Raw genomic sequence first — 27,391 nt, 5'->3', positions numbered from 1 at the left:
CACCTCCTTTCCGGCCCCAGGCTTTTTACTGTCTCCATCCCGGCTGCCTTTGCGTGAGCAAAATGGCAGTCCCCGTGCCGCGGGGTTTGTCTCGCTTATCCAGGGCTTTAGGATGGTGGTCTCAGCAGGTGGGTAGGGACGGGGTAGATAGGAGTCTAGGGGCTGGAGCGGAACAGAGTGGAGGGAAATACTCGCTTTGCAGTTGTCCTTGGTGAACTTGGACGTTACAGGTCGTACTTAGGCTAGGGAAGAGTTGAGGTAGACGAGACATAACTACTTAACTATGTGGCGGAGTGGGGAGAGCCTCGGTAGGGCCATGAGAGCGGGCAAGTTCTCGGGGATTAAGTTTCTCCGGTTTGGTCTGGGTCTGACTCGCCTGAGGGTGTTAAAGGGGAAGAAGTAATGGTTGGAAGGTGGGTTCGCTTCCCGTTGATTTTTATAAATGTCCTTAATTGAACAGTAGCTGTAAAGAAGGGAGTCTCGTACCTGCCTGAACAAACCTCATGGTCAGAGAGGAAAGAGACCTGGACTTTGAAGAGCTTATTGATCAGTTGGGAGCTAGAACGACAGAATAAAATTTACATTGAGGCTCCCAATAGAATGAGCAGAATGGAATCTGAGTAAATGTAGAGGAGATGCCAAGAAGAGGACTTTTCTCCTGTTCATTTCAGTATTGGGTTGGTGTTTAAGTTCCCCATCAGACTGAGCGTTCTTTGAAAGCAGAAGCCTTGCTTTCATCCACTCTGCGTCTCTAGGAGTTGGCACAGTCCTATACTATGGAAAGTACTAAATAAAGGAAAGCCTTTAGTAAACGTTGAATGGTGTTAGTAAAAGTTGCTTACTGGCTTTTAGTAAGAGACACGCATAATTGTTAAGATAGTTGTGCATTTTCCCCCGTGATATGTGGCTTTGTAATTGTTCCTAAGTCATTCTTTGGATGTGCCCATTCTATCTTTGCTTACAGTTTGTACAAGATTGATTTTTTCCAGGTTACCTAACCTTTTTCTACCATCCTCCAGCCAGTCCTGGTGACTCAGTCCACAGCAGTATTTCCAGTGAGAACTAAAAAACGTTTCACACCCCCTACTTATCAACCCAAATATAAATCAGAAAAGGAGTTCGTAGAATATGCCCGGAAAGCAGGACTGGTCATTCCTCCAGAACATTTGGAGCGTCCCATACATCTGGCCTGTACAGGTGAGACATGGTATTTCTGAGACCCTGACCCAATTCCCTTCTGTCAGAGATCTTCTTGGAAAGTGGAATGATTTGGAGTACGAATGATAGCATTTAATTAACTACAAAATCGGTTCAGTCTCAATAATTTGTATACGTTATATTTCGTGAGGTCATCTTTGATCTTGTTTTCACACTATTCCTAGAAGACCAGGGTAAAATTTCTCCATTTTGTACAAGAAGAAGCTGAGGCTCTAAGAGAAGACTGAAATGATCTTATTCTACTTTTTCTAATGCAAGACGATTCCCTTTACATGGAAGTCTATTTTGTTAGTCTATTTTGTATCCAGGAGCCCTCCCAATTTTTTATGACCTCAGGATGACTTTTTCTCAATCTTTCAATGCTTTTTTAGTTTTCTCCGTCTCTCTTTACAGCTGGTATCTTTGACGCCTATGTTCCTCCTGAGGGTGATGCCCGAGTGTCATCTCTTTCTAAGGAAGGACTGGCACAGAGAACTGAGCGATTGAAGAAGAATGTGGCATCACAATTATCGTAGGTGTCTGAGACAGCTGGGAGTCAGTACTAGAATAAAAATTTCTTGTTGCTGCTTAATCCAGAGAGGCCATCTTGGGTTAATTGCGTTGGCTGTAACTCCCTTGATAACTGGACAGTATATTCTTTCTCTGTAATAGAGCTAATGTATGATATGGGCATTCTGAATCGTAGCATCTCAACCTTGATTGGTCGTTTTTGTCATATCATTTAGGAAGTTCACATTGAATTTTGTAGGACGCTTTCTTGATCACATATTTTAAAATTTAAAGTAATAATAAGAGAGAGCATATATTTATGAGAAATACCTTAGAGTTTAAGCTTAAGAGAGTAAGAAAAGCCAAAAAGGCTTAAAAAGACAGACGTGTTCTAGGGAGCTAACTGGGCTTTAGTTAAGGAGCAGAGCCAAAACTTTCTTCTTAAAGAGACTTTCAGTATCTCACTCTAGCTCTAACTGTATCTAAATGATAGGTTCTTAGGGTCATATATAGATTTCTATGCACAAGTGTACTGAATCAGTGTTAATTCTTCATGTGGCCATAACCTGTTTCTCTAAATACAGATCTTATCACATCAACTTTTCTGTCTCAGACTCCTTTGTGGCTCCCTGTTATCTGAAGAATGAAATCCAGATTTCTTCAGTGGTATTCAGGGCTTTTTATAATTTGGCTCTTGCCTTCCTCTCCACCATCATCTCCTTATTCCATTTTTCTCATCCTAAACTTTTAACATTTCCAAACTAATTGCCAGTTCCTTGACAAATGTTGTGCTGTGTCTCTTTGCACATCCTTTCCTTTGCCTGAAAAATGTCTCTTTCTCTCAAGCATTGTGTCTGCTTTTTTTTTTTTTTTTTTTAATTAATTAATTTTTATTTTTGGCTGTTTTGGGTCTTTGTTGCTATGCGCGGGCTTTCTCTAGTTGCGGTGAGCAGGGGCTACTCTTCATTGCGGTGCGGGGGCTTCTCATTGTGGTTGCTTCTCGTTGCGGAGCACGGGCTCTAAGCGTGCGGGCTTCAGTAGTTGTGGCACGTGGGCTCAGTAGTTGCGGTGCACGGGCTTAGTTGCTCTATGGCATGTGGGATCTTCCCGGACCAGGGCTCGAACCCATGTCCCCTGCATTGGCAGGTGGATTCTTAACCACTGCGCCACCAGGGAAGTCCCGCTTTTTTTTTTTAATAATGAAACTCCAATCCTTCCCTCCCCCACCCCCTTTGGCAACCACGAGTCTGTTCTCTATGTCTGTGAGTCTGTTTCTCTTTCATAGATATGTTCATTTGTGTGTGTGTGTTTTTTTTTTTTTTTTTTTGACTACACTGCGCGGCATGTGGGATCTGAGTTTGCTGACCAGGGATCAAACCTGTGCCCCCTGCAGTGGGAGCGCAAAGTCTTAACCACTGGACCGCCAGGGAAGTCCCTGTGTTGTATTTTAGATTCCACATATAAGTGATATCATATGGTATTTGTCTTTCTCTTTCTGACTTACTTCGCTAAGTATGATAATCTCTAGGTCTGCTTTTAAGCCTTCCCTGACTCTTTTTGGAGCTGCCTTTGTTATAATTGTAACTGTACGCATGTTCTTACTACTTCTGATAACTCTGTGTTGCGATGATTTCCTCTCATGTATTTCTCTCCTGGCCTAAGAGCTGTTTGGTGGAAGGGTTCATGATGATGATGAACAGAGCATAGGTGATTTTATTATGGAGTTATTATCTAGGGGAGGAAACCAGTTATTAAATACTGATTGTACACAAATAATTATAGATATGGTGAAGTATGAGTGCTGTGGGAACATATGGCAGGGAAAGATAACTTGGTCTGGGAGTTAAAGGTAGGCTTCCCTAAGGAAATGATATTTAAAGCTGGGACCTAAAGGGTTGCTTGGAGTTAGCTGAGTAGAGGGGTATAGTGAGGAATAGCATTCTAGGGAGACAAAACAGTACAAGCAAGGCTCTGAGGTGAAAAGTGCAAAGGAGTGGATTTTATCAAATGCTTTTTCTCTGATTGTTGAGATGATCATGTGATATTTGTCCTTTATTCTATTGATATGGTATATTGCATTAATTGATTTTTTTAGTGTTAAACCATTCCTGCATTCCTGGGATAAATTCCACTGGGTTATGGTATCCCCCATCCTGTTAATATAGTTATAGTAACACTTTGATTACATCAGAATTCCCTGTTTACATTATAACTACGAAAACGCTATTGACAGCAGAGTCATGCAGTAGATTATTATTACATTTCCTTTCCTGCATAATAGTTTCTTTTTCTGGTGTCGTGTCTTTTTTTCTCGTTTGCTTATGGAACCCCTGGTTGTGTTCATTTTCTCTCAGTACACAGAAAACATTAAGTATTTTATCAATCCCATCTTCAAGAAGAAAGCCCTTCTGGAGCCTTCTTACCTATTTCAGTCTGGATTGGTCACTCTTTAGGCTCACTGTACATCGTGGGATCTACTTTTATCATCATCCTGCTACTCCTTTTGCCTTGCTCTTATATGTATTCCCTGTTTTGTGGATTTTACATCTCTCTCTTTCATGGTTCATTCAGTTATTTTGGTGGCACACATTCCCCAGCAGCTTCCCCAGCAGAAAGGGTGGATGGTAGATAAATGAGATCTTGCAAGGCTAAGGAAAAGTCTTTTTTTTAGTCTCCCACTTCATTTATAATTTTCCCAGGTATAGAATTCTGGGCTGGGAGTCATTTTTTTCTCAATTAAAAGCACTGCTCCATTGTCTTTCTAACTTCCTTTTTTTTTTTAATGTTTATTTGGCTGTGGCGGGTATTAGTTGCAGCACGAGGGATCTTTGTTGCGGCATGCAGGATCTTTAGTTGCGGCATGTGGGCTCTTTTAGTCGCAGCATGCGGGCTCTTAGTTGCGGCATGCGGGATCTAGTTCCCCAACCAGGGATCGAACCCGGGCCCCCCCGCATTGGGAGCGCAGAGTTTTAACCACTGGACCACCAGGGAAGTCCCATCTTTAACTTCTAATGTTGCTAGTTAGAAGCCAAATGTCTGTCTTTTTTTTTTTTTTTTTAAATAAATTTTATTTATTTATTTATTTATTTTTGGCTGTGTTGGGTGTTCGTTTCTGTGCAAGGGCTTTCTCTAGTTGTGGCGAGCGGGGCCACATTTCATCGCGGTGCACGGGCCTCTCACTGTCGCGGCCTCTCTTGTTGCGGAGCACAGGCTCCAGACGCGCAAGCTCAGTAGTTGCGGCTCACGGGGCCAGTTGCTCCGCGGCATGTGGGATCTTCCCAGACCAGGGCGCGAACCCGTGTGCCCTGCATTGGCAGGCAGATTCTCAACCACTGCGCCACCAGGGAAGCCCCCAATGTCTTTCTGACTCTTGAGCCTCTGTATGAAACCTGTTTTTTCTTTTTTTTTTTTTTTTTATTTAGTTATTTTATTTTTGGCTGTTTTGGGTCTTCGTTTCTGTGTGAGGGCTTTCTCTAGTTGTGGCAAGCGGGGGCCACTCTTCATCGCGGTGCATGGGCCTCTCACTATCGTGGCCTCTCTTGTTGCGGAGCACAGGCTCCAGACGCGCAGGCTCAGCAGTTGTGGCGCACGGGCCCAGTTGCTCCGCGGCATGTGGGATCTTCCCAGACCAGGGCTCGAACCCGTGTCCCCTGCATTGGCAGGCAGATTCTCAACCACTGCGCCACCAGGGAAGCCCTGTTTTTTCTTTCTTAGTGCTTATAGGATGTTTTCTTCGATGCCAAAATTCTGAAATTTCACTATGAGAAGCTTTGGTCCTTATTTTTTATTTTTATTTATTTATTTTTTTAAAATTTAAATTTTAATATTTGGCTGCATTGTGTCTTTGTTTTGTTGAGAAAGCGTGCTGGCTATCTCTAGTTGCAGTGAGTGGGGGCTACTCTTCGTTGTGGTGTGCGGGCTTCTCATAGGGGTGGCTTCTCTTGTTGCGGAGCACGGGCTCTAGGCGCATGGGCTTCAGTAGTTGCAGCATGCGGGCTCAGTAGTTGCGGCACTCGGGCCCTAGAGTGCGTGGGCTTCGGTAGTTGTGGCGCGTGGGCCCTAGGGCACACGGGTTTCAGTAGTTGTGGCGTGCAGGCTCAGTAGTTGTGGCACATGGGCTTAGTTTTTCCGTGGCTTGTGGGATCTTCCCGGACCAGGGATCGAACCCGTGTCCCCTGCATCGGCAGGTGGGTTCTTAACCACTACACCACCAGGAAGTCCCAGCTTTGGCCTTTCTTTAGAATGATTGATTTAAGTGTGAGTTAGAAGGTTGAATTACGGGACTTGGCACATTCAAAAAACAATTTTTGAATAAATGGACAGACATTAATGGACGTAAAGTAAGCTGTAAGTTATGGAAATTGTGTGAAGTCTTCTTTAGAAATGATTCTCATGCTTAATTTTACAGAATCCGGAGGATAAGAGAAAGTGATCCTAATTTTAAAATAAAGGACTTCCCTGAAAAAGCCCAGGACATCTTCACTGAAGCTCACCTGTGTCTAAACAAGTACGTGAACTCCCTGTCTTATACCCATTATGTTCTCAGCAGCTATTATTCTAGGCACAGGTTTTTTTTTTTCCTTTAGGTAAGAGTTCTAGAGTGGGAGATGTTCCTCTGTGGGAAATAATTGGAGCCTGGAGCTGTCCTTGACTCCTCTTACTGCTTCTGGGCGTTTTCACCATTTGGTCTGGCTCAGCTCCACTGGCAAGTGTTGAGACTCTGCTGAACGGCTATTTTCACCCGCCTGATCCCTAATTCCTCCTGACCCTTTTTGTGTGTTTGTCTTATATATGTACATTTCCTTTCCTTAATTATTTTGAATAAGTTTCTTTTAAAAATTTCCAACTTTTTCTTGATTCAACCAGGGGAGAAAAGTCAGGGCTGCTAGGTAGATGAAAAATCAACATGAGGGGCCTGGAATAATCTTAAGTACTAGTCCTTGGACTGTTACTGACATTCTTTGAACTGTGGCTTGCTGTGGCTAGGCTTCAGGTAGGATCCCAAACCTATACTCTCAAATCCATTCATTATTTCTTTTTACTTTTATTTGTTTAAAAAAAGTTTTTGATTGTGAAATATTTCAAACATATAAAAAAATACCTTGCAAGGTAATAGATGTTTACATTTTGCCGTGTTTGCTTCTGAATGCCTAACTGGGGGAAGAGACAGGGATAAAGCATTATAGATACAGCTAAAGCCCCATCTCCCCATTCTTTTCCTTCCTAGAAAGAACCACTATCTTCCCTATTACTCTCATGCACATTTTTATACTTTCACCACATGTACATGTGTATAAACAATGTACAGTATTGTTTAATGTGTTGTGAAAATTTACATGAATGATGTATTTTTTTGAAACCTGCTGTGTTTATTGTTCAGTGTAGTTTTTTTTATATTTGATATTTTTTTCCTACCACATTATTTTTTGCATTCTAGTTACCATGATTTTTCTTTGTTTCTTTTTTTCCTTTCATTTGTGGTATTGATATAATTTCCTTCTAACTTTTTTATTCCTTCCACTTGTTTGGAACTATTACATCCTACTTCTGTTCTTATAATAGTTATTGTTAAAATGTTTAGCATGTATTGTTGACAATATCACAGGAAGCTTCAAACACTTGAATTTCAGTCACTGCCTCATACATCTCCTGTGTTATTGTTATTTAGTTTTTTTAGTTCTACCTTGTTGTTATTTCACTTGCATTTTTTATTTTTGTTTTCTTCCCTCCACTTCATTTTTTTATTTTTATTTTTTTGAAATATTCAATACATATATTTTTTTGATCATGCCATGTGGCATGACCAGGGATCAAACCCACGCCCCCTGCAGTGGAAGCGTGGCGTCTTAACCACTGGACTGCCAGGGAATTCACCACTTCATTTTTTTTTTTTTTTTAAATATTTATTTATTTATTTATTTGGCCGCTCTGGATCTTAGTTGCAGCATGCAGGATCTTCGTCGCTGCACGTGGGATCTTTATTTATTTATTTATTTTTGAATTTTTGAATTTTATTTATTTTTTTATACAGCAGGTTCTTATTAGTTATCTATTTTATACATATTGGTATATATATGTCAATCCCAATCTCCCAATTCATCCCACCACCACCACCACCACCACCCCTGCCACTTTCCCCCCTTGGTGTCCATACATTTGTTCTCTACATCTGAGTGGGATCTTTAGTTGCAGCATGCAGGATCTGACCAGGGATCGAACCTGGGCTTCCTGCATTGGGAGCGTGGAGTCTTAACCACTGGACCACCAGGGAAGTCCCCCCACTTCATTTTTGTTTATTTATTTAAAATATTTATTTATTTTATTTTTGGCTGCATTGGGCCTTAGTTGAGGCACACGGGATCTTCGTTGTGGCATGCGGGATCTTTTGTTGCAGTGTGCAGGCTTCTCTAGTTGTGACTCACATGCTCAGTAGTTGCGACACGAGGGTTTAGTTGCCCCGCAGCATGTGGGATGTTAGTTCCCCGACCGGGGATCAAACCCACGTCCCCTGCATTGGAAGGCAGATTCTTAACCACTGGACCACCAGGGAAGTCCCTCCCCCACTTCATTTTTAAAGGATGCTTTCATTGGGTGGAGAATTCTAGGTTGGTTGGTAGCTTCTGTCAGCATTTTTTTTTTTTAAATAAATTTATTTATTTATTTATTTTTTGGCTACATTGGGTCTTCGTTGCTTCGTTGCGCGCGGGCTTTCTCTAGTTGCGGCGAGCGGGAGCCACTCTTTGTTGCGGTGCACGGGCTTCTCATTGCAGTGGCTTCTCTTGTTGTGGAGCACGAGCTCTAGGCGCGTGGGCTTCAGTAGTTGTGGCGCGTGGGCTCAGTAGTTGTGGCTCGCGGGCTCTAGAGCGCAGGCTCAGTAGTTCTGGCGCACAGGCTTGGTTGCTCTGCAGCATGTGGGATCTTCCCAGAGCAGGGCTTGAACCCGTGTCCCCTGCATTGGCAGGCGGATTCTCAACCACTGTGCCACCAGGGAAGCCCCTCTGTCAGCATTTTTTTTTTTTTTTTTTTAAAGTTTTATTGATTGATTGCTTGATTGCTATGTTGGGTCTTCGTTTCTGTGCTAGGGCTTTCTCTAGTTGTGGCAAGCGGGGGCCACTCTTCATCGCGGTGCGCGGGCCTCTCACTATCGTGGCCTCTCTTGTTGCGGAGCACAGGCTCCAGACGCACAGGCTCAGTAGTTGTGGCTCACGGGTCTAGTTGCTCCGCGGCACGTGGGATCTTCCCAGACCAGGGCGCGAACCCGTGTCCCCTGCATTAGCAGGCAGATTCTCAACCAGTGCGCCACCAGGGAAGCCCTCTGTCAGCATTTTGAAGATGTCATCTTTTGGTTTCTGTTGATTCTGTTGAGAAGTTAGCTATTTTTTCTTGTTCCTTTGAAGTTAAAATTTCTTTTTTCTCTGGCTGCTTCTAGGTTTTTTTTTCCTCTGCCTTCAGTGTTTAGCAGTTTACTGTGATGTCCCTGCGTGTGTGTGTGTGTGTGAGTGTGTGTGTATCTTTATCTTGCTCCAGGTTCCTATTGCTTTTTAAATTTGGGTGCTTTTTTGGTTAGTGTTGAAAACATTTAGAACATCTCTTCAAATGTTTCTTCCGCTCTACTTTCCTGTCTCCTTGTGTTGCTCTGAATACACATACATTAGATATTTTCAGTGTGCCAGATGTCTCTTAAGGCTCTTTTATTTTCCAGTCTTTTTTTTTTCCCCTCCAGCTTCATTCTCGATGTTTTCTGATCTTTCTTCCTGTCCTCTCTTCAGTTGTATCAACTCTGCTGTTAAGCCTATCTGTTGGGTTCTTAATTTTGTACTTTTCACTTTTGATTTTGTGTGTGTGTGTGTGTCCAGTTCTTTGCTAAAATTCTCCATTCTGTCATCTAATTTCTTGAACATACTAATTATTTTAAAGTCTGTGTCTGATAAAATCTGTATCTTCTATAGGGCTGTTTATTTTTGTTTTCTTTTGGTTTTGGTTAGTTCTTACCTTTTTATATGCCTGCATTTTTTTTTACAATAGATATTTTATTTAAATTTTTATTTATTTTTTGGCTGTGTTGGGTCTTCATTGCTGCATGCGGGCTTTCTCTAGTTGCGGAGAGCAGGGGCTACTCTTCGTTGCAGTGCGTGGGCTTCTCATTGCGGTGGCTTCTCTTGTTGCAGAGCACGGGCTCTAGGCGCGTGAGCTTCAGTAGTTGCAGCACACGGGCTCAGTAGTTGCGGCACAGGGGCTCTAGAGCACAGGCTCAGTAGTTGTGGCGCATGGGCTTAGTTACTCTGCGGCATGTGGGATCTTCCTGGACCAGGGATCGAACCCGTGTCCCCCACATTGGCAGGCGAATTCTTAACCGCTACACCACCAGGAAAGTCCCTACAATAGATATTTTTAAAAAATTAAAAATATAACCATTTATTTAAAAATTATCAGTTTCAAAAGGGCTTTTATTGATGGTAGTAAAAATATGTATAATATAAAATTTACCATTTTAGAGTATAATTCAGTGGCCCTTAAGTACATTCACAACGTTATACAATCATCACCACCATCTGTTTCCTGAAATTGTTCATCATCCCAAGCAGAAACTCTGTACCCATTAAGCAATAATTCTCCATTGCTCTTTCCTCCCAGCTCCTGGTAACATATTCTACTTTCTGTCTCTATGGATTTGCCTATTTTAAGTACCCCATATAAGTGGAATCTTACAGTATTTGTCCTTTTGTGACTGGTTTATCTCACTTGGCATAATGTCTTCAAAGCCCACCCATGTTGTAGCATGTATCAGAATTTCCTTCCTTTTTAAAGCTGAACAATATTCCATTTTATGTATATACCACATTTTGTATCCCTACATCTGTTGGTGGACATTTGGGTTGTTTCCACCTTTTCATTATTGTGAATAATACTTTTACAAACACTGGTGTACAGGTTTGAGTCTTTTGAGTATATACCTAGGAGTGGAATTGCTGGATCATGTGGTAATTCTGTGTTTAATTTTTTGAGGAACCACTGTCTTCAGTGGTAGCTTCGCCATTTTACATTCCCACCACCAATGCACACAGGTTCCAGTTTCTCCACCTTGTTACCAACATTTTATTTTCCATTTTTTGGATAATAGCCATCCTAATGAGTATGAAATGGTATCTCATTGTGGTTTTGCTCTGCATTTCCCTAATGGCTAGTGATGTTGAGCATCTTTTCATGTGCTAGTTGACTATTTAGTATATCTTCTTTTTTTTTTTTTTTTTTTTTTAATAGTATATCTTCTTTGAAGAAAGGTCTAAAGTTCTTTGTCCATTTTTCAATTGGGTTAGTATTTTGTTACAGAGTTGCAGGAGCTCTTTATGTGCTCTGGATATTAATCCCATATCAGATATATGCTTTGCAAATGTTTTCTCCCATTTTGTGTGTTGTCTTTTCACTCTCTTGGTGGTGTACTTTAATGCACAAAGGTTTTTAATTTTGATGAAGTCCAATTTATATGTTTTTTCTATTGTTGCCTGTGTTTTTAGTGTCAAATCCTACAAATCATTGCCAAATCCAGTGTCATGGAATTTTTCCCCTGTTTTCTTCTAAGAGTTTTGAGATTTGGCTCTCACATTTAGGTCTTTGATCCATTTTGAGTTAATTTTGCATACGATGTCAAGTAAGGGTCCAACTTCATTCTTTTGTATATAGATACCCAGTTTTCCCAGTACCGTTTGTTGAAGGGACTGTCGTTTCCCAGGGAATGGTCTTACAGCCTTGTTGAAAATCAGTTGATCATATATGTGAAGGTTTGTTTCTGGGCTCTTCATTCTATTCCATTGGTCTATGTGTCTATCCTTATGCCAGGACCACACTGTAATGGAATTGTTTTCTTAATTTCCTTTTCTGGTATTCATTGCTAGTATATAGAAATAAAACTGATTTTTGTATGTTGATTTTTTATCCTGCAACTTGGTTGAATTTTTTTATTAGCTGTAATACTTTTTTGCGGAACCTTTAGAATTTTCTGCATGTAAGATCATGTCATCTGCAAACATACTTTTTACATCTTCCTTTCCAATTTGGATGCCTTTTATTTCTTTCTCTTGTCTAATTGCTCTGGTTAGAACTTCTGGTATTATGTTAAATAGAAGTAGTAAAAGCAGGCATCCTTGTTTTGTTTCTGATCTTAGGGGAAAAGCTTTCACTCTTTCACCGTCGGGTATGATATAGCTGTGGATTTTTCTTTTTTTTTTAAATAAATTTATTTATTTATTTTTGGCTGCATTGGGTCTTCGTTGCTATGTAAAGGCTTTCTCTAGTTGTGGTGAGCGGAGGCTACTCTGTTGCAGTGCGTGGGCTTCTCATTGCGGTGGCTTCTCTTGTTGCGGAGCACAGGTTCTAGGCACATGGGCTTTAGTAGTTGTGGCACGCAGGCTCTAGAGTGCAGGCTCAGTAGTTGTGGCACATGGGCTTAGTTGCTCTGTGGCATGTGGGATCTTCCCGGACCAGGGCTCGAACCCATGTACCCTGCATCGGCAGGCAGATTCTTTACCACTGCGCCACCAAGGAAGTCCCTGTGGATTTTTCTTATGAGGCCTTTATTGTGTTGAGGAGCTTTCCTTCTATTCCTAGTTCATTGAGTGTTTTTATCATGAAAATGTGTTGGATTTTGTCAAATGCTTTTCTTGCATCAATTGAGATGTTCACATTGGTTTTTTCTTTCATTTTATTAATGTGGTGTATTACGTTGATTTTCCTATGTTAAACCACCCTTGCGGGACTTCCCTGGTGGTGCAGTGATTAAGAATCCACCTCCCAATGCAGGAGACACGGGTTTAATACCTGGTCCAGGAAGATCCCACCTGCCGAGGAGCAACTAAGCCCATGCGCCACAACTACTGAGCCTGTGCTCTAGAGCCCATGCACCACAACTACTGAAGCCTGTACGCCTAGAGCCCTTGCTCCGCAACAAGAGAAGCCACTGCAATGAGAAGCCTGCGCACCACAACGAAGAGTAGCCCCCGCTCACCGCAACTAGAGAAAGCCCGCCCGCAGCAACAAAGACCCAATGCAGCCAAAAATAAATAAATAAAATAAAATAAAACATCCTTGCATTCTAGGGATAAATCTCACTTAGTCATGTTGGGTAATTCTTTTAGTATGATGCTGAATTTGGTTTGCTAGTATTTTGTTGAGGGTTTTTACATTTATATCCGTAAGGGATATTGGCCTGTAGTTTTCTTTTCTTGTGGTGTCTTTATCTGGCTTTGATAACAGGGTAATGTTGGCTTCATAGAATTATGAAGTGTTCCCTCCTCTTCACTTGATGTTAATTCTTCTTGAAATGTTTGGTACAATTCACCAGTAAAACCATCAGGTCCTGTGCTTTTCTTTTTGGGGAGGTTTTTGGTTATTGATTCAGTTGCCTTGTTGTAGATTTATTCAGATTTCCTTTTTTCTCTTGAGTCAGTTTTGGTAGCTTGTGTGTTTCTAGGAATTTGTCCATTTTATCTAGGTTATCCAGTTTCTTGGCATACAAGAGTATTCTCTTATAATCCTTTTTTACTTCTGTATAATCAGTAGTAACGTTCCCACTTTCATTTCTGATTTTAGAAATTTTGAATCTCCTCTCTTTTTTGTAATCAATCTCGCTAAGTTTTGTCCATTTTGTTGATCTTTTAAAGAACCAACTTTTGGTTTCATTGATTTTCTCTATTGTTTTTATGACTCTTTTTTGTTTTTCTCTGCTCTAATCTTTATTATTTCCTTCTTTCTGCTAACTTTCAGTTTAGTTTGCTCTTCTTCTAGTTCCTTACAGTGTATAATTAGGTTATTAATTTGAGATCTTTCTTTATTAATGTAGGTGTTTGCAGCTATAAATTTTCCTCTTAGCACTGCTTTTCCTATATCCCATAAGTTTTGGTATGTTGTGTTTTCATTCTCATTTGTCTCAAGGTATTTTCTAATTTCTCTTGTGATTTCTTCTTTGACCCATTTGTTATTTAAGAGTGTGCAGTTTATTTTCCACATATTTGTGAATTTTCCAGTTTTTCTCCTGTTACTGATTTCTAGTTTCGTTTCATTGTGATCAGGAAAGATACTTTGCATGATTTCTATCTTTTACATGTATTTAGGCTTGTTTTGTGGCTGAACATATGGTCTATCTTGGAGAATGTTCCATGTGCATGTGAGAGGAATATATATTCTGCGGTTGTTGCATGGAGTGTTCTGTATATATCTGTTCATTGGTATTTTAAGTCCTCTATTTCCTCATCAATCTTCTATCTGGTTGTTCTTTCCATTATTGAAAGTGAAGGATTGAAATTTGTAATTATTATAAAACTCTTATTTTTCCCTTAATTTTGTCAGTTTTTGCTTTATATGTTTTGGGACTTTGTGTTAGGTATGTATATGTTTATAATTATATCTTTTTGATGGATTGAACCCTCTCTCAGTATATAATGTTCTTCGTTGTCTCTTATAATCTTTTTCTGGCGTAAAGTCTATTTTGTCTAACAGTAATATTGCCACCCCAACTGTCTTTTGGTTACTATTTGTATGGATATTTTTCCATCCTTTTACTTTCAATCTTCTTGTGTCTATCTAAAGTGAGTTTCTTGCAGATGGCATAAAGAAGGATTATGGTTTTTTTGTTAGTGAATCTGCCAATCTCTGCCTTTTAATTAGAGAGTTTAATATATTTACATGTAAACTAGTTACTGATAAGGAAGGAGGTCTGCCATTATTATTTTCTGTATGTTGTATGTGTTTCTTGGTCTTCATTTCCTCCATTACTGCCTTTTTTTGTATTTAGTTGATTTTTTAATAGTGTACCTTTCTGAGTCCCTTTTTTCCTTTTTTATATATTTTAAAATTATTTTCTTAGTGGTTACTTTGGGGATTAGAATTAACATCTTAACAGCCTAGTTTGAAAAATAACAACTTAGTTTCAGTAGTATACAAACATTCTGCGTCTCTGTGTCTCTGTCCTGTCCCCTTTGCTTTGTTATTGTCACAGGTTGTGTCTGTATACGTTGTGTGCCCATAACATAGGTTTGTAATTAATGTTTTATGCATTTGCCTTTTAAATCATATAGGAAAAAAATAGGAATTACAGATCAGAAGTACAATAATACTGGCTTTTATATTTACCTATATAGTAACCTTTATCAATGTTCATTATTTCTTCTTATTGCTTTAAGTTACTGTCTAGTGTCCTTTCATTTAGGTCTGAAAAACTCCGTTTAGCATATCTAGTAGGGCAGATCTACTAGAAATGAACTCTCTCAATTTTTGTTTATCTGAAAATATCTACAGTTCTCCTTCATTCTTTTTTTTTTTTTTTTTTTTTTTGGCGGCAACTTGCAGCATGCAGAACTTCCCTGACCAGGGATCAAACCCACGTGCTCTGCAGTAGAAGCCTGGAGTCTTAACCACTGGACCACCAGGGAACCCCTCTCCTTTATTTATTTATTTTTTTAAAGATTTATTTATTATTTATTTATTTTATTTATTTTTGGCTGCGTTGGGTCTTAGTTGCAGCACACGGGATCTTCGTTGCAGTGTGCAGGCTTCTCTAGTTGTGGCGTGCGGGTTTTCTCTTCTCTAGTTGTGGAGCGCAGGCTGCAGGGCACATGGGCTCTGTAGTTGTGGTGCACAGGTTCCAGAGCTTGTAGGCTCTGTAGTTTGTGGCATGCAGGCTCTCTAGTTGAGGCACGTGACCTCAGTAGTTGTGGCATGCGGGCCCAGTTGCCCCGTGGCATGTGGGATCCTAGTTCCCTGACAAGGAGTTGAACCCGTGTCCCCTGCATTGTAAGGCATATTCTTTACCACTGGACCACCAGGGAAGTCCCTCCTTTATTCTTAACGGATAGTTTTTCTAACTGTAGAATTCTTGGTTGACAGTTCTTCTATTAATTAATTAATTAATTAATTAATTGGCCACGCTGGGTCTTCTTTGCTGCGTGTGGGCTTTCTCTAGTTGCGGCGAGGGGGGGCTACTCTTCGTTGTAGTGCGCAGACTCCTCATTGCGGTGGCTTCTCTTGTTGTGGAGCATGGGCTCTAGGCTCGTGGGCTTAAGTTGTTGTGGCACGTGGGCTCAGAAGTTGCGGCTCGCAGGTTCTAGAGCACGGGCTCAGTAGTTGTGGCACACGGGCTTAGTTGCTCTGCAGCATGTGGGATCTTCCCAGCCCAGGGATCAAACCCATGTCCCCTGCATTGGCAGGCGGATTCTTAACCACTGCGCTACCAGGGAAGTCCCGACAGTTTTTCTTTTAGGACTTTAAATACATCATCCCACTGTCTTTTGGTCTCCATTGTTTCTGATAAGAAATCAACTATAATCTTTTTGAGGATCCCTGGTATGTGATGAGTCACTTCTCTTTTGCGGCTTTTAAGATTTTCTCTTTGTCTCAGTCTGGATTTCTTTGAGTTCTTTCTGCTTGGAGTTTGTCGAGCTTCTTAGATGTGAATATTCAAGTCTTTTATCAAAATTGGGATGTTTTCAGCCATTGTTTCTTTCTTTCTTTTTTTAATAAATTTTTTAATTTAATTTATTTATTTTTGGCTGTGTTGGGTCTTCGTTGCTGCACACAGGCTTTCTCTAGTTGCGGCGAGCGGGGGCTACTCTTCATTGCAGTGCACGGGCTTCTCATTGCGGTGGCTTCTCTCGTTGTGGAGCACGGGCTCTAGGCGCGCGGGCTTCAGTAGTTGTGGCACGCGGGCTCAGTAGTTGTGGCTCATGGGCCCTAGAGCACAGGCTCTAGTTGTGGCGCACGGGCTTAGTTGCTCTGCGGCATGTGGGATCTTCCTGGACCAGGGCTCGAACCCATGTCCCCTGCATTGGCAGGCGGATTCTCAACCACTGCGCCACCAGAGAAGCCCTCAGCCATTCTTTCTTTCTTTCTTTTTTTTTTTTTTTTGGCCACACCAAAAAAAACGTTCCCTGACCAGGGATTGAACCCGTGCCCCCTGCAGTGGAAGCATGGAGTCTTAACCATCGGACCACCAGGGAAGTCCCTTCAGCCATTATTTCTTCAAATGTTTTTTTCTGCCACCTCTTTCTTCTCCTCTGGGACTCTGTGATATGTGTGTTGGTGCACTTGATGGTGTCCCACAGGTCCCTCAGGCTCTGCTCATTTTTCTTTATTCTTTCTTCTTTTTGCTCCTTAGACTGGATAATTTCAATTGTCATATCCTCAAGTTAGCTGATCCTTTTCTGCCTGCTCAGATCTGCTGTTCAACCCCTGTAGTGAATTTTTAATTTCAGTCACTGTACTTTGCTACTCCAGAATTTGTTTGGTTCCTTTTCATAATTTCTGTCTCTTTATTGATGTTCTTTTTTTTTTTTTTGAATTTTTGAATTTTATTTTATTTTTTTATACAGCAGGTTCTTATTAGTTATCCATTTTATACATATTAGTGTCTATATGTCAATCCCAATCTCCCAGTTCATCACACTACCACCCTCCCCCCCGCACCAGTTTCCCCCCTTGGTGTCCATACGTTTGTTCTCTACATCTGTGTCTCAATTTCTGCCCTGCAAACCAGTTCATCTGTACCATTTTTCTAGGTTCCACATATATGCGTTAATATATGATATTTGTTTTTCTCTTTCTGACTTCACTCTGTATGACAGTCTCTACATTCATCCACGTCTCTACAAATGACCTGATTTAGTTCCTTTTTATGGCTAATACTCCATTGTATATATGTACCACATCTTCTTTATCCATTCGTCTGTCGATGGGCATTTAGGTTGCTTCCATGACCTGGCTATTGTAAATAGTGCTGCAGTGAACATTGGGGTGCATGTGTCTTTTTGAATTATGGTTTTCTCTGGGTATGTGCCCAGTAGTGGGATTGCTGGGTCATATGGTAATTCTATTTTTAGTTTTTTTAAGGAACCTCCATACTGTTCTCCATAGTGGCTGTATCAATTTACATTCCCACCAACAGTGCAAGAGGGTTCCCTTTTCTCCACACCCTCTCCAGCATTTCTTGGTTGTAGATTTTCTGATGATGCCCATTCTAACTGGTGTGAGGTGATACCTCATTGTGGTTTTGATTTGCATTTCTCTAATAATTAGTGATGTTGAGCAGCTTTTCATGTGCTCCTTGGCCATCTGTATGTCTTCTTTGGAGAAGTGTCTCTTTAGGTCTTCTGCCCATTTTTGGATTGAGTTGTTTGTTTTTTTTGATATTGAGCTGCATGAGCTGCTTGTAAATTTTGGAGATTAATCCTTTGTCAGTTGCTTCGTTTGCAAATATTTTCTCCCATTCTGAAGGCTGCCTTTTCGTCTTGTTTATGGTTTCCTTTGCTGTGCAAAAGCTTTTAAGTTTCTTTAAGTCCCATTTGTTTATTTTTGTTTTTATTTCCATTTCTCTAGGAGGTGGGTCAAAAAGGATCTTGCTGTGATTTATGTCATAGAGTGTTCTGCCTATGTTTTCCTCTAAGAGTTTTATAGTGTCCAGTCTTACATTTAGGTCTTTAATCCACTTTGAGTTTATTTTTGTGTATGGTGTTAGGGAGTGTTCTAGTGTCATTCTTTTACACATAGCTGTCCAGTTTTCCCAGCACCACTTATTGAAGAGACTGTCTTTTCTCCATTGTATATCCTTGCCTCCTTTGTCGTAGATTAGTTGACCATAGGTGCGTGGGTTTATCTCTGGGCTTTCTGTCCTGTTCCATTGATCTATATTTCTGTTTTTGTGCCAGTACCATATTGTCTTGATTACTGTAGCTTTGTAGTATAGTCTGAGGTCAGGGAGTCTGATTCCTCCAGCTCCGTTTTTTTCCCCTCAAGACTGCTTTGGCTATTCGGGGTCTTTTGTGTCTCCATACAAATTTTAAGATTTTTTGTTCTAGTTCTGTAAAAAATGCCACTGGTAATTTGATAGGGATTGCATTGAATCTGTAGATTGCTTTGAGTAGTATAGTCATTTTCACAATATTGATTCTTCCAATCCAAGAACATGGTATATCTCTCCATCTGTTTGTATCATCTTTAATTTCTTTCATCAGTGTATTATAGTTTTCTGCATATGGGTCTTTTGTCTCCCTAGATAGGTTTATTCCTAGGTATTTTATTCTTTTTGTTGCAGTGGTAAATGGGAGTGTTTCCTTAATTTCTCTTTCAGATTTTTCATCATTAGTGTATAGGAATGCAAGAGATTTCTGTGCATTAATTTTGTATCCTGCAACTTTACCAAATTCATTGATTAGCTCTAGTAGTTTTCTGGTGACATCTTTAGGATTCTCTATGTATAGTATCATGTCATCTGCAAACAGTGACAGTTTTACTTCTTCTTTTCCAATTTGTATTCCTTTTATTTATTTATTTTCTCTGACTGCTGTGGCTAAGACTTCCAAAACTCTGTTGAATAATAGTGGTGAGAGTGGACATCCTTGTATTGTTCCTGATCTTAGAGGAAATGCTTTCAGTTTTTCACCATTGAGAATGATGTTTGCTGTGGGTTTGTCATATATGGGCTTTATTATGTTGAGGTGGGTTCCCTCTATGCCCACTTTCTCTGGAGAGCTTTTATCATAAATGGGTGTTGAATTTTGTCAAAAGCTTTTTCTGCATCGATTGAGATGATCATATGGGTTTTATTCTTCAGTTTGTTAATATGGTGTATCACATTGATTGATTTGCATATATTGAAGAATCCTTGCATCCTGGGATAAATCCCACTTGATCATGGTGTATGATCCTTTTAATGTGTTGTTGGATTCTGTTTGCTAGTATTTTGTTGAGGATATTTGCATCTATATTCATCAGTGATATTGGTCTGTAATTTTCTTTTTTTGTAGTATCTTTGTCTGGTTTTGGTATCAGGGTGATGGTGGCCTCATAGAATGAGTTTGGGAGTGTTCCTTCCTCTGCAATTTTTGGAAGAGTTTGAGAAGGATGGGTGTTATCTCTTCTCTAAATGTTTGATAGAATTCACCTGTGAAGCCATCTGGTCCTGGACTTTTGTTTGTTAGAAGTTTTTTTTTTTTTTTGGCTGTGTTGGGTCTTCGTTTCTGTGCAAGGGCTTTCTCTAGTTGCGGCAAGCGGGGGCCACTCTTCATCGTGGTGCGCAGGCCTCTTCACTATTGCGGCCTCTCTTGTTGCGGAGCACAGGCTCCAGACGCGCAGGCTCAGTAGTTGTGGCTCACGGGCCTAGTTGCTCCGCGGCATGTGGGATCTTCCCAGACCAGGGCTCGAACCCGTGTCCCCTGCATTAGCAGGCAGATTCTCAACCACTGCGCCACCAGGGAAGCCCTGTTAGAAGATTTTTAATCACAGTTTCAATTTCATTACTTGTGATTGGTCTGTTCATATTTTCTGTTTCTTCCTTGTTCAGTCTTGGAAGGTTATACCTTTCTAAGAATTTGTCCTTTCTTCCAGGTTGTCCATTTTATTGGCATAGAGTTGCTTGTAGTAGTCTCCTAGAATGCTTTGTATTTCTGCATTGTCTGTTGTAACTTCTCCTTTTTCATGTCTAGTTTTATTGATTTGAGTCCTCTCCCTCTTTTTCTTGATGAGTCTGGCTAATGGTTTATCAATTTTGTTTATCTTCTCAAAGAACCAGCTTTTAGTTTTATTGATCTTTGCTATTGTTTTCTTTGTTTCTGTTTCATTTATTTCTGCTCTGTTCTTTATGATTTCTTTCCTTCTGATAACTTTGGGTTTTGTTTGTTCTTCTTTCTCTAGTTCCTTTAGGTGTAAGGTTAGATTGTTTGAATTTTTTCTTGTTTCTTGAGGTAGGCTTGTATCGCTGTAAACTTCCCTCTTAGAACTGCTTTTGCTGCGTCCCATAGGTTTTGGATCGTCGTGTTTTCATTGTCATTTGTCTCTAGGTATTTTTTGATTTCCTCTTTGATTTCTTTAGTGATTTCTCAGTTATTTAGTAACGTATTGTTTAACCTCCATGTGTTTGTGTTTTTTACGTTTTTTTCCCTGTAATTGATTTCTAATCTCATAGCGTTGTGGTCAGAAAAGATGCTTGATATGATTTCAGTTTTCTTAAATTTACTGAGGCTTGATTTGTGACCCAAGATGTGATCTATCCTGCAGAATGTTCCATGCACGCTTGAGAAGAAAGTGTAATCTGCTGGTTTTGGATGGAATGTCCTGTAAATATCAATAAAATCTATCTGGTCTATTGTGTCATTTAAACCTTGTGTTTCCTTATTAATTTTCTGTCTGGATGATCTGTCCATTGGTGTAAGTGAGGTGTTAAAAGTCCCCCACTATTATTGTGTTACTGTAGATTTCCTCTTTTATAGCTGTTAACAGTTGCCTTATGTATTGAGGTGCTCCTATGTTGGGTGCATATATATTTAAAATTGTTATATCTTCTTCTTGGATTGATCCCTTAATCATTATGTAGTGTCCTTCCTTGTCTCTTGTAACATTCTTTACTTTAAAGTCTATCTTATCTGATATGAGTATTGCTACTCCAGCTTTCTTTTGATTTCCATTTGCATGGAATATCTTTTTCCATCCCCTCACTTTCAGTCTGTATGTGTCCCTAGGTCTGAAGTGGGTCTCTTGTAGACAGCATATATATGGGTCTTGTTTTTGTATCCATTCAGCGAACCTGTGTCTTTTGGTTGGAGCATTTAATCCATTCACATTTAAGGTAATTATTGATATGTATGTTCCTATTACCATTTTCTTAATTGTTTTGGGTTTGTTTTTGTAGGTCCTTTTCTTCTCTTGTGTTTCCCACTTAGAGAAGTTCCTTTAGCATTTGTTGTAGAGTTGGTTGGGTGGTGCTGAATTCTCTTAGCTTTTGCTTGTCTGTAAGCTTTTGATTTCTCCATCAAATCTGAATGAGATCCTTGCCGGGTAGAGTAATCTTGGTTTTAGGTTCTTCCCTTTCATCACTTTAAATATGTCATGCCACTCCCTTCTGGCTTGTAGAGTTTCTGCTGAGAAATCAGCTGTTAACCTTATGGGAGTTCCCTTGTATGTTATTTGGTGTTTTTCTCTCGCTGCTGTCAATAATTTTTCTTTGTCTTTAATTTTTGCCAATTTGATTACTGTGTGTCTCACCGTGTTTCTACTTGGGTTTATCCTGTATGGGACTCTCTGCGCTTCCTGGACGTGGGTGGCTATTTCCTTTTCCATGTTAGGAAAGTTTTCGACTATACTCTCTTCAAATATTTTCTTGGGTGCTTTCTCTGTCTCTTCTCCTTCTGGGACCCCTATAATGCGAATGTTGTTGTGCTTAATGTTGTCCCACAGGTCTCTTAGGCTGTCTTCATTTCTTTTCATTCTTTTTTCTATATTCTGTTCCGCAGCAGTGAATTCCACCATTCTGTCTTCCAGGTCACTTATCCGTTCTTCTGCCTCAGTTATTCTGCTATTGATTTCTTCTAGTGTAGTTTTCATTTCAGTTATTGTATTGTTCATCTCTGTTTGTTTGTTCTTTAATTCTTCTAGGTCTTTATTAAACATTTCTTGCATCTTCTTGATCTTTGCCTCCATTCTTTTTCCGAGGTCCTGGATCATCTTCACTATCGTTACTCTGAATTCTTTTTCTGGAAGGTTGCCTATCTCCACTTCATTTAGTTGTTTTTCTGGGGTTTTATCTTGTTCCTTCATCTGGTACATAGCCCTCTGCCTTTTCATCTTGTCTGTCTTTCTGTTAATGTGGTTTTTGTTCCACAGGCTGCAGGATTGTAGTTCTTCTTGCTTCTGCTGTCTGCCCTCTGGTGGATCTATTGATGTTCTTAATTCGTACATTGTTTTCTGATTTCCTTTAGTTCTTTGTCCATGGTTACCTTTATCTCAGTGAGCATAAGTAGGATAGTTGATTTAACATCTTTGGCTAATAATTCCAGTGTCTGGGCTTCCTCAGGGATGGTTTCTGTCAAAAATTTTTTTCCTGTGGATGGGCCATACTTTCGTGTTTGTTTGTATACTTTGTAATTTTTTTGTTGAGAACTGGACATTCTGAGTATTATTATGTGGTAACTCTGGAAATCAGATTCCTCTGCTCCTCAGGAATTGCTGACTTTGCTCATCAGTGCCACTGCCATCCACTTGTGACTTTTCCAAACTAGTATTGCTAAGTGTGTATTCTTTGTTGTGGGTAGTCATTGAAGTTTCTGTTGCATTATCTCTGCAGTCAGCCAGTGACCTGACAAAGATTTCCTAAATTGTCTGGCTGAATAAAAACAAAACAGGTGTTCTTGGTCCTTTATCCCTTTAAATCTGTTGGTGGGAAAAGCTGCTGCAGCCAGCACGGCTGAAACCATGACATCATCTGCTCTGGTCTCTCTGCAATCCACCAGCCTGACCAAAATGTGCAACTCAAATTTTTGGAGGGAGGGGTCCCTACTGCCTGCCCTTGCGCCAGCCATCCACTCCAGGAACACAGGCCACTATCCCCACCAGTAATGGCAGGGCTGAGGGAAAGAGGAGGGTGGGTGGTTTGCACATGTTCTTAAATTCGAGATCACTGGCTTCTCCCTTCGTCAAGCACTCCCCTAGTTGTTATAGGTGTCCAGTCAACATCCAGAGTTCTGAAATTGTGGTTCTGGTTATTTTTTCTAATTTATCAGTTGTTTCAATGGAGGGACCCAACCCTAGTGCTTCCTCCTTTGTCATTTTGCTTGATGTCTGTGTCTGTTGATTTTGTTAGCTTCCACATGTTTTGTAATGTTTCACTGTGAGCTCATCTGCAATGGAGAGTGTTTCTTCTGAGAGAATTCCAAACAACCTAAGTTATGAATATGATCCCAGAGAGGTTTTTGGGGTGTTTCTGCCAGATACTCTAGGGATATCATTGGCCAGGTATCAGTTTTTATGTTAATTTCTTAGCTTAGGAATTCTTACATCATACAGATACCATAAATTCTGTGTCCACCTCTGGGTATAATGTGGACTTAGGGCTTTAATTTTTTGTGGGAGATTTTTGAATTTGTTTTTTAGATCCCACCCCCACCCCCAAGCCCTAGACTGAGGGAAACTTTATATCTAGGTTGGTGGACTATTTTCTAGTTTCCCTTTCCTGCAGGTACAGGACTCTTTTTGAGGGTCATAGCTTTATGCAGGGATCTCAGTTCCAACTCCCTGTCCTTCCAGCATCCAAGGTTTTAGGAAAAGTCAAGCTCCAGCCATCAGATCCTATTTCTAAATCCCTAAATCATCTCTGTGCTGTTGTGGTATCAGGTTGTATTCTTTCCATTCTGCTTTTAATTCCCTCTTCCTTTCTGGCATCTAAGGACTTACCTTCCTTTCTTGTGAACTAGGCTAGAGATTTTAAAATGTGTGTGTGTCTGTGTGTATTATATTCTCTCCAACCTTTCTGGATGTTTATAGTGGGAGCAGTTTCACATAAGCTCAGTCCATTATGTTGCCCAAAGCAGATGTCCTCCTTTTATTTTTCAGGGTAAGTTCTATTGCAAAATACTGAGTGAACTCAAAAAGGGGAATTTATTTCTACTGAAGATTTCTAGGCCAGGACAGTGACGAGGAAGAATTTATTCTGAGGTGGCAGGCGTGGTGGTTGTGGGAGCTGTCACCACACCTCAGTCTAGTCTAGTCTAGAGCTACAGTGGGGGAAATGACTCGGAATCTTTTGTGTTTGGAATAGAAGTGGAAGGGAAGCAGATAGAACTAATCCATTACCCACTCTGGGATTAGAGACACAATTTTTCAAAGGGCAAAGACTTAAACTGCTCAGAAAGTATTAAATTGTGGGGAAAAGTCATGAATGTGTATCTGAAAGAAAGTAATCTGTGGTCTTAGGTTTATTTGAAGCCCTTCAGTTAGGAACCCTCCTAAAATCTTATATGTACAGGAGCTGGGGTTTGCCAACTATTTTCTTACTGTTACTGCATAGAATCAGCATAACTAGGTCACTCTGGCAGCAACAAAGATGGGGCAGGGGGCAGTTTTGTGTAGAAAAGACCAGAAAAAACAGATGGTTGTCTTTTGGCTAGGTTCAAAGATGAATGTGTAAGAAATAAGGCTAAGCAGTTGGTATTGATGATGTGTCCTTGGTAAGAGGAGATAAATTGAGCTTTTGATTGTTATTTGTGTTGGATTTTGTTCCAGCTTAGAACAAAAATCAGTCCCCACGTCCCAGTGAGGGTTTCTTGCCCATCTCAAGGAGGTGTAGTAATTTCAGAGAAATTTCTTTCTGCTCCTGAGATTCAAACGTAACTTTACACTGCTCGTAGATCTCACGGTTTTCTGGTAAATCATGTGGTTCTTCATCTTTGGACTAGGACTGGGACTTAGTATGTTATCTGGCTTATAGCAGGTGTGCAGAAAATGTTTATAAAAATGAAGGGAGTTGTTTTCCATTTTCAGGGCCATTTTCAGCTTTCATACACGGTATCATGAAAGCAGGAGTCAGTGATATATATCTCTTTCCTTTTTAGCTCAGACCATGACCGGCTTCATACCTTGGTAACTGAAAACTGTTTTCCGGTAGGTTCTTATCTTCCTTAGAACTGTGGGACCCCTGAGTAGACAGATTCTAGATATCACCTCTGATTTTCTTAAGGAACAGTTTTGAGAGTGCAGGAAGTTTAAGGCAAAAGCTGAAGTTCCATTATTTTTGGCTGAATGATAATGACTTGATATGGACTCTGGTAAAGGCCATGCAGATGAAGAAAGAGGAAGTCCCTCAGCAAGCAGTACTGAGACTACAGATCCTGAGGTGAGGGTATGGTCACATTAGGCCAGCCCTGCACATACCTATACTACAATAAAGGATTTAACCAGTGTTCATGAGGCTTACATTGTGTGATAACAAGGGTGCTAGGTACTCTGGGAGACCCCCTAACAATGAGGACTTTGTGGTTCAGTTAGAGGTTCAAGATTAAGAACTTCAGTTTCTATCAGTTTTGCTTCATCTCCCCAGGGACAAGTATAGCTATCCTAGTCTTAGCAGGTTAGCCTTTATAAAAGGCTATAAAATTCCTATAAAATCCCACCTTTCACTGCCGAAAGGTGAGAGGAAAAAAAACCAAACATGTGCAGTCAACAGAAATGCATGCAATAATGAGCAGATTATGAAAGTGTGTAGGAGGGATAATGGTATATTAGGTAAGCTGGCAGTTTGGAGTGTGGTCTTCATTGATTTGGAGAAGGGTCCTCAAGGAGGTAGGTGGGTCTTGAGTTGTGATTTAGAAATGGAAAGAGAGTTGTTGTGAGGTGAGCTTGAGCAGTAGCTTAAGGTGAGAGAAAATAAGCACCAGAGAGCATTTGATGGGAAACGTTGCATGTTGACTGTGGTATTGCAAGAAGAGCAAGCGTGGAAATAAGCACCAACTTCCCTACAGGGAGGGAAAAATCCAGTTGAACTATTCTCCTCTGCCCTCAGGACATGGTCTGGGACATCAAATACAAGACCGTCCGCTGGAACTTTGTAGAATCTTTAGAGCCACCCCAGGTGGTGCAGGTTCGCTGTTCAAGTCTGCTGAAACAGGGCAACGCGTATGGCCAGGTCACCATCCGCATGCACACCCGGCAGGTAGAGGCACCAGTCTGCTTTCCTCCCAGCTTTCTTCACTCTCAGGTTGGGCACCTACCTCTGAGTCCTGGGTACAGCTGCCCGGGACTGTGAGTTCTAAGGAAAGGTTCACCATGGTCTTTCTTACCTTGTCACTGCACCCTTCCCACTGCTGGATGTTAGCTCTACTAAAACAGGTGTGGGGATATTCTTCCCCACCCTTCCTGGACTCCCTCCCACCTCCTTCCACCACCCCGCCCCCCAGTCAAAAACCCTCTAAGAGTAAAGTGTCAGTGGTTGATCTGTTAGTCTAGATTCAGAATTAAACAACTCTGAGGACTAACCGACGAGATGTGCTTTCATCCTTGCAGACTCTGGCCATCTATGATCGGTTTGGCCGGTTGATGTATGGACAGGAAGATGTGCCCAGGGATGTCCTGGAGTATGTTGTCTTTGAAAAGCATCTGGTGAACCCCTATGGGAGCTGGAGAATGCATGGCAAGATCATTCCCCCATGGGCACCCCCTAAGCAGCCTATCCTTAAGGTAAAGCAGCTTGCATGGTTTAAGACATGGCATCCTAAGCCACTCCTGTTGGGCTCCACCTAGTGGACAGAGAGGGTGATGCACCACCAGGAAGAGGAGTCGTCTTGTTGGCGGTGGGCACGGAGGTGGGCATGGAGGCGGGCATGAATCTCTTAGGTAAGCCATGGACTTGGATAGTAGATAACTCAGCATCCTGCTCTTTCAGACGGTGATGATCCCTGGCCCCCAGATGAAACCTTGGGAAGAGTATGAAGAGCCACAAGGAGAGGCCCATAAGCCTCAGCTAGCGTGATGGCAAAAGTGACTCCTCGGGTGAAGCATGGGTGGTGAGGTGGCTGAAAGCTGTGAAGTCCGGGAGTCTGGGAGCTGTGAAGTCATCCATTTTTTTCATGCTGTAGAAAGAGCTAACTTTGTTCTCTCTTGCCCTGCTTGGGTCTTTTTAGCAGTCTCATCCTCAGTAACCACTACTGATGGTTGGGCCCTAGTGGGTTGGTCCTGTGCACAGCAATGGACCTACTTCTTCTTTTTTTAATCTTATATCTAGCTTCTAAGTCCAGATGAAAAACAGTATGTTTCAGAGAACATCTGATACCAGCTTTTCCCGCAGCAAGAACTGTCAGGAGCAAACTGGTGGAACTTTCTTTCTAATTACAGGGCAGGATCAGAGTTTGAAATAAAACACTGTCAGGTATTGGACAAA

The 27,391-nt window shown here is 40.9% G+C and overlaps 1 protein-coding gene across 1 annotated transcript; it reads left to right on the top strand.

Moving 5' to 3' along the window:
- MRPL45 (mitochondrial ribosomal protein L45) lies at positions 1 to 27,391 on the top strand. Its single transcript, XM_061175577.1, has 8 exons — positions 1 to 128; positions 1,020 to 1,197; positions 1,612 to 1,729; positions 6,116 to 6,214; positions 25,071 to 25,119; positions 26,018 to 26,167; positions 26,518 to 26,691; positions 26,897 to 27,391. The coding sequence occupies exons 1-8, from the start codon at positions 63 to 65 to the stop codon at positions 26,981 to 26,983; spliced, it is 921 nt and encodes a 306-aa protein (XP_061031560.1). The 5' UTR covers positions 1 to 62; the 3' UTR covers positions 26,984 to 27,391.

Source organism: Eubalaena glacialis, chromosome 19 (genome assembly GCF_028564815.1).
Source record: "Eubalaena glacialis isolate mEubGla1 chromosome 19, mEubGla1.1.hap2.+ XY, whole genome shotgun sequence".
In the NCBI taxonomy this organism is placed as follows: domain Eukaryota; kingdom Metazoa; phylum Chordata; class Mammalia; order Artiodactyla; family Balaenidae; genus Eubalaena; species Eubalaena glacialis.
The sequence above is the reverse complement of the archived record's forward strand: the minus strand, read 5'-3'. Positions and strand labels throughout refer to the sequence as shown.

What these genes read in the sequence shown, in the direction of transcription:
- MRPL45 (XM_061175577.1), top strand. Translation starts at nt 63, where the DNA reads ATGGCAGTCCCCGTGCCGCGGGGTTTGTCTCGCTTATCCAGGGCTTTA. An exon ending in CATACATCTGGCCTGTACAG is followed by an intron (nt 1,198 to 1,611) that starts GTGAGACATGGT and finishes CTCTCTTTACAG; the next exon opens with CTGGTATCTTTGACGCCTAT. An exon ending in CTAAGCAGCCTATCCTTAAG is followed by an intron (nt 26,692 to 26,896) that starts GTAAAGCAGCTT and finishes CTGCTCTTTCAG; the next exon opens with ACGGTGATGATCCCTGGCCC.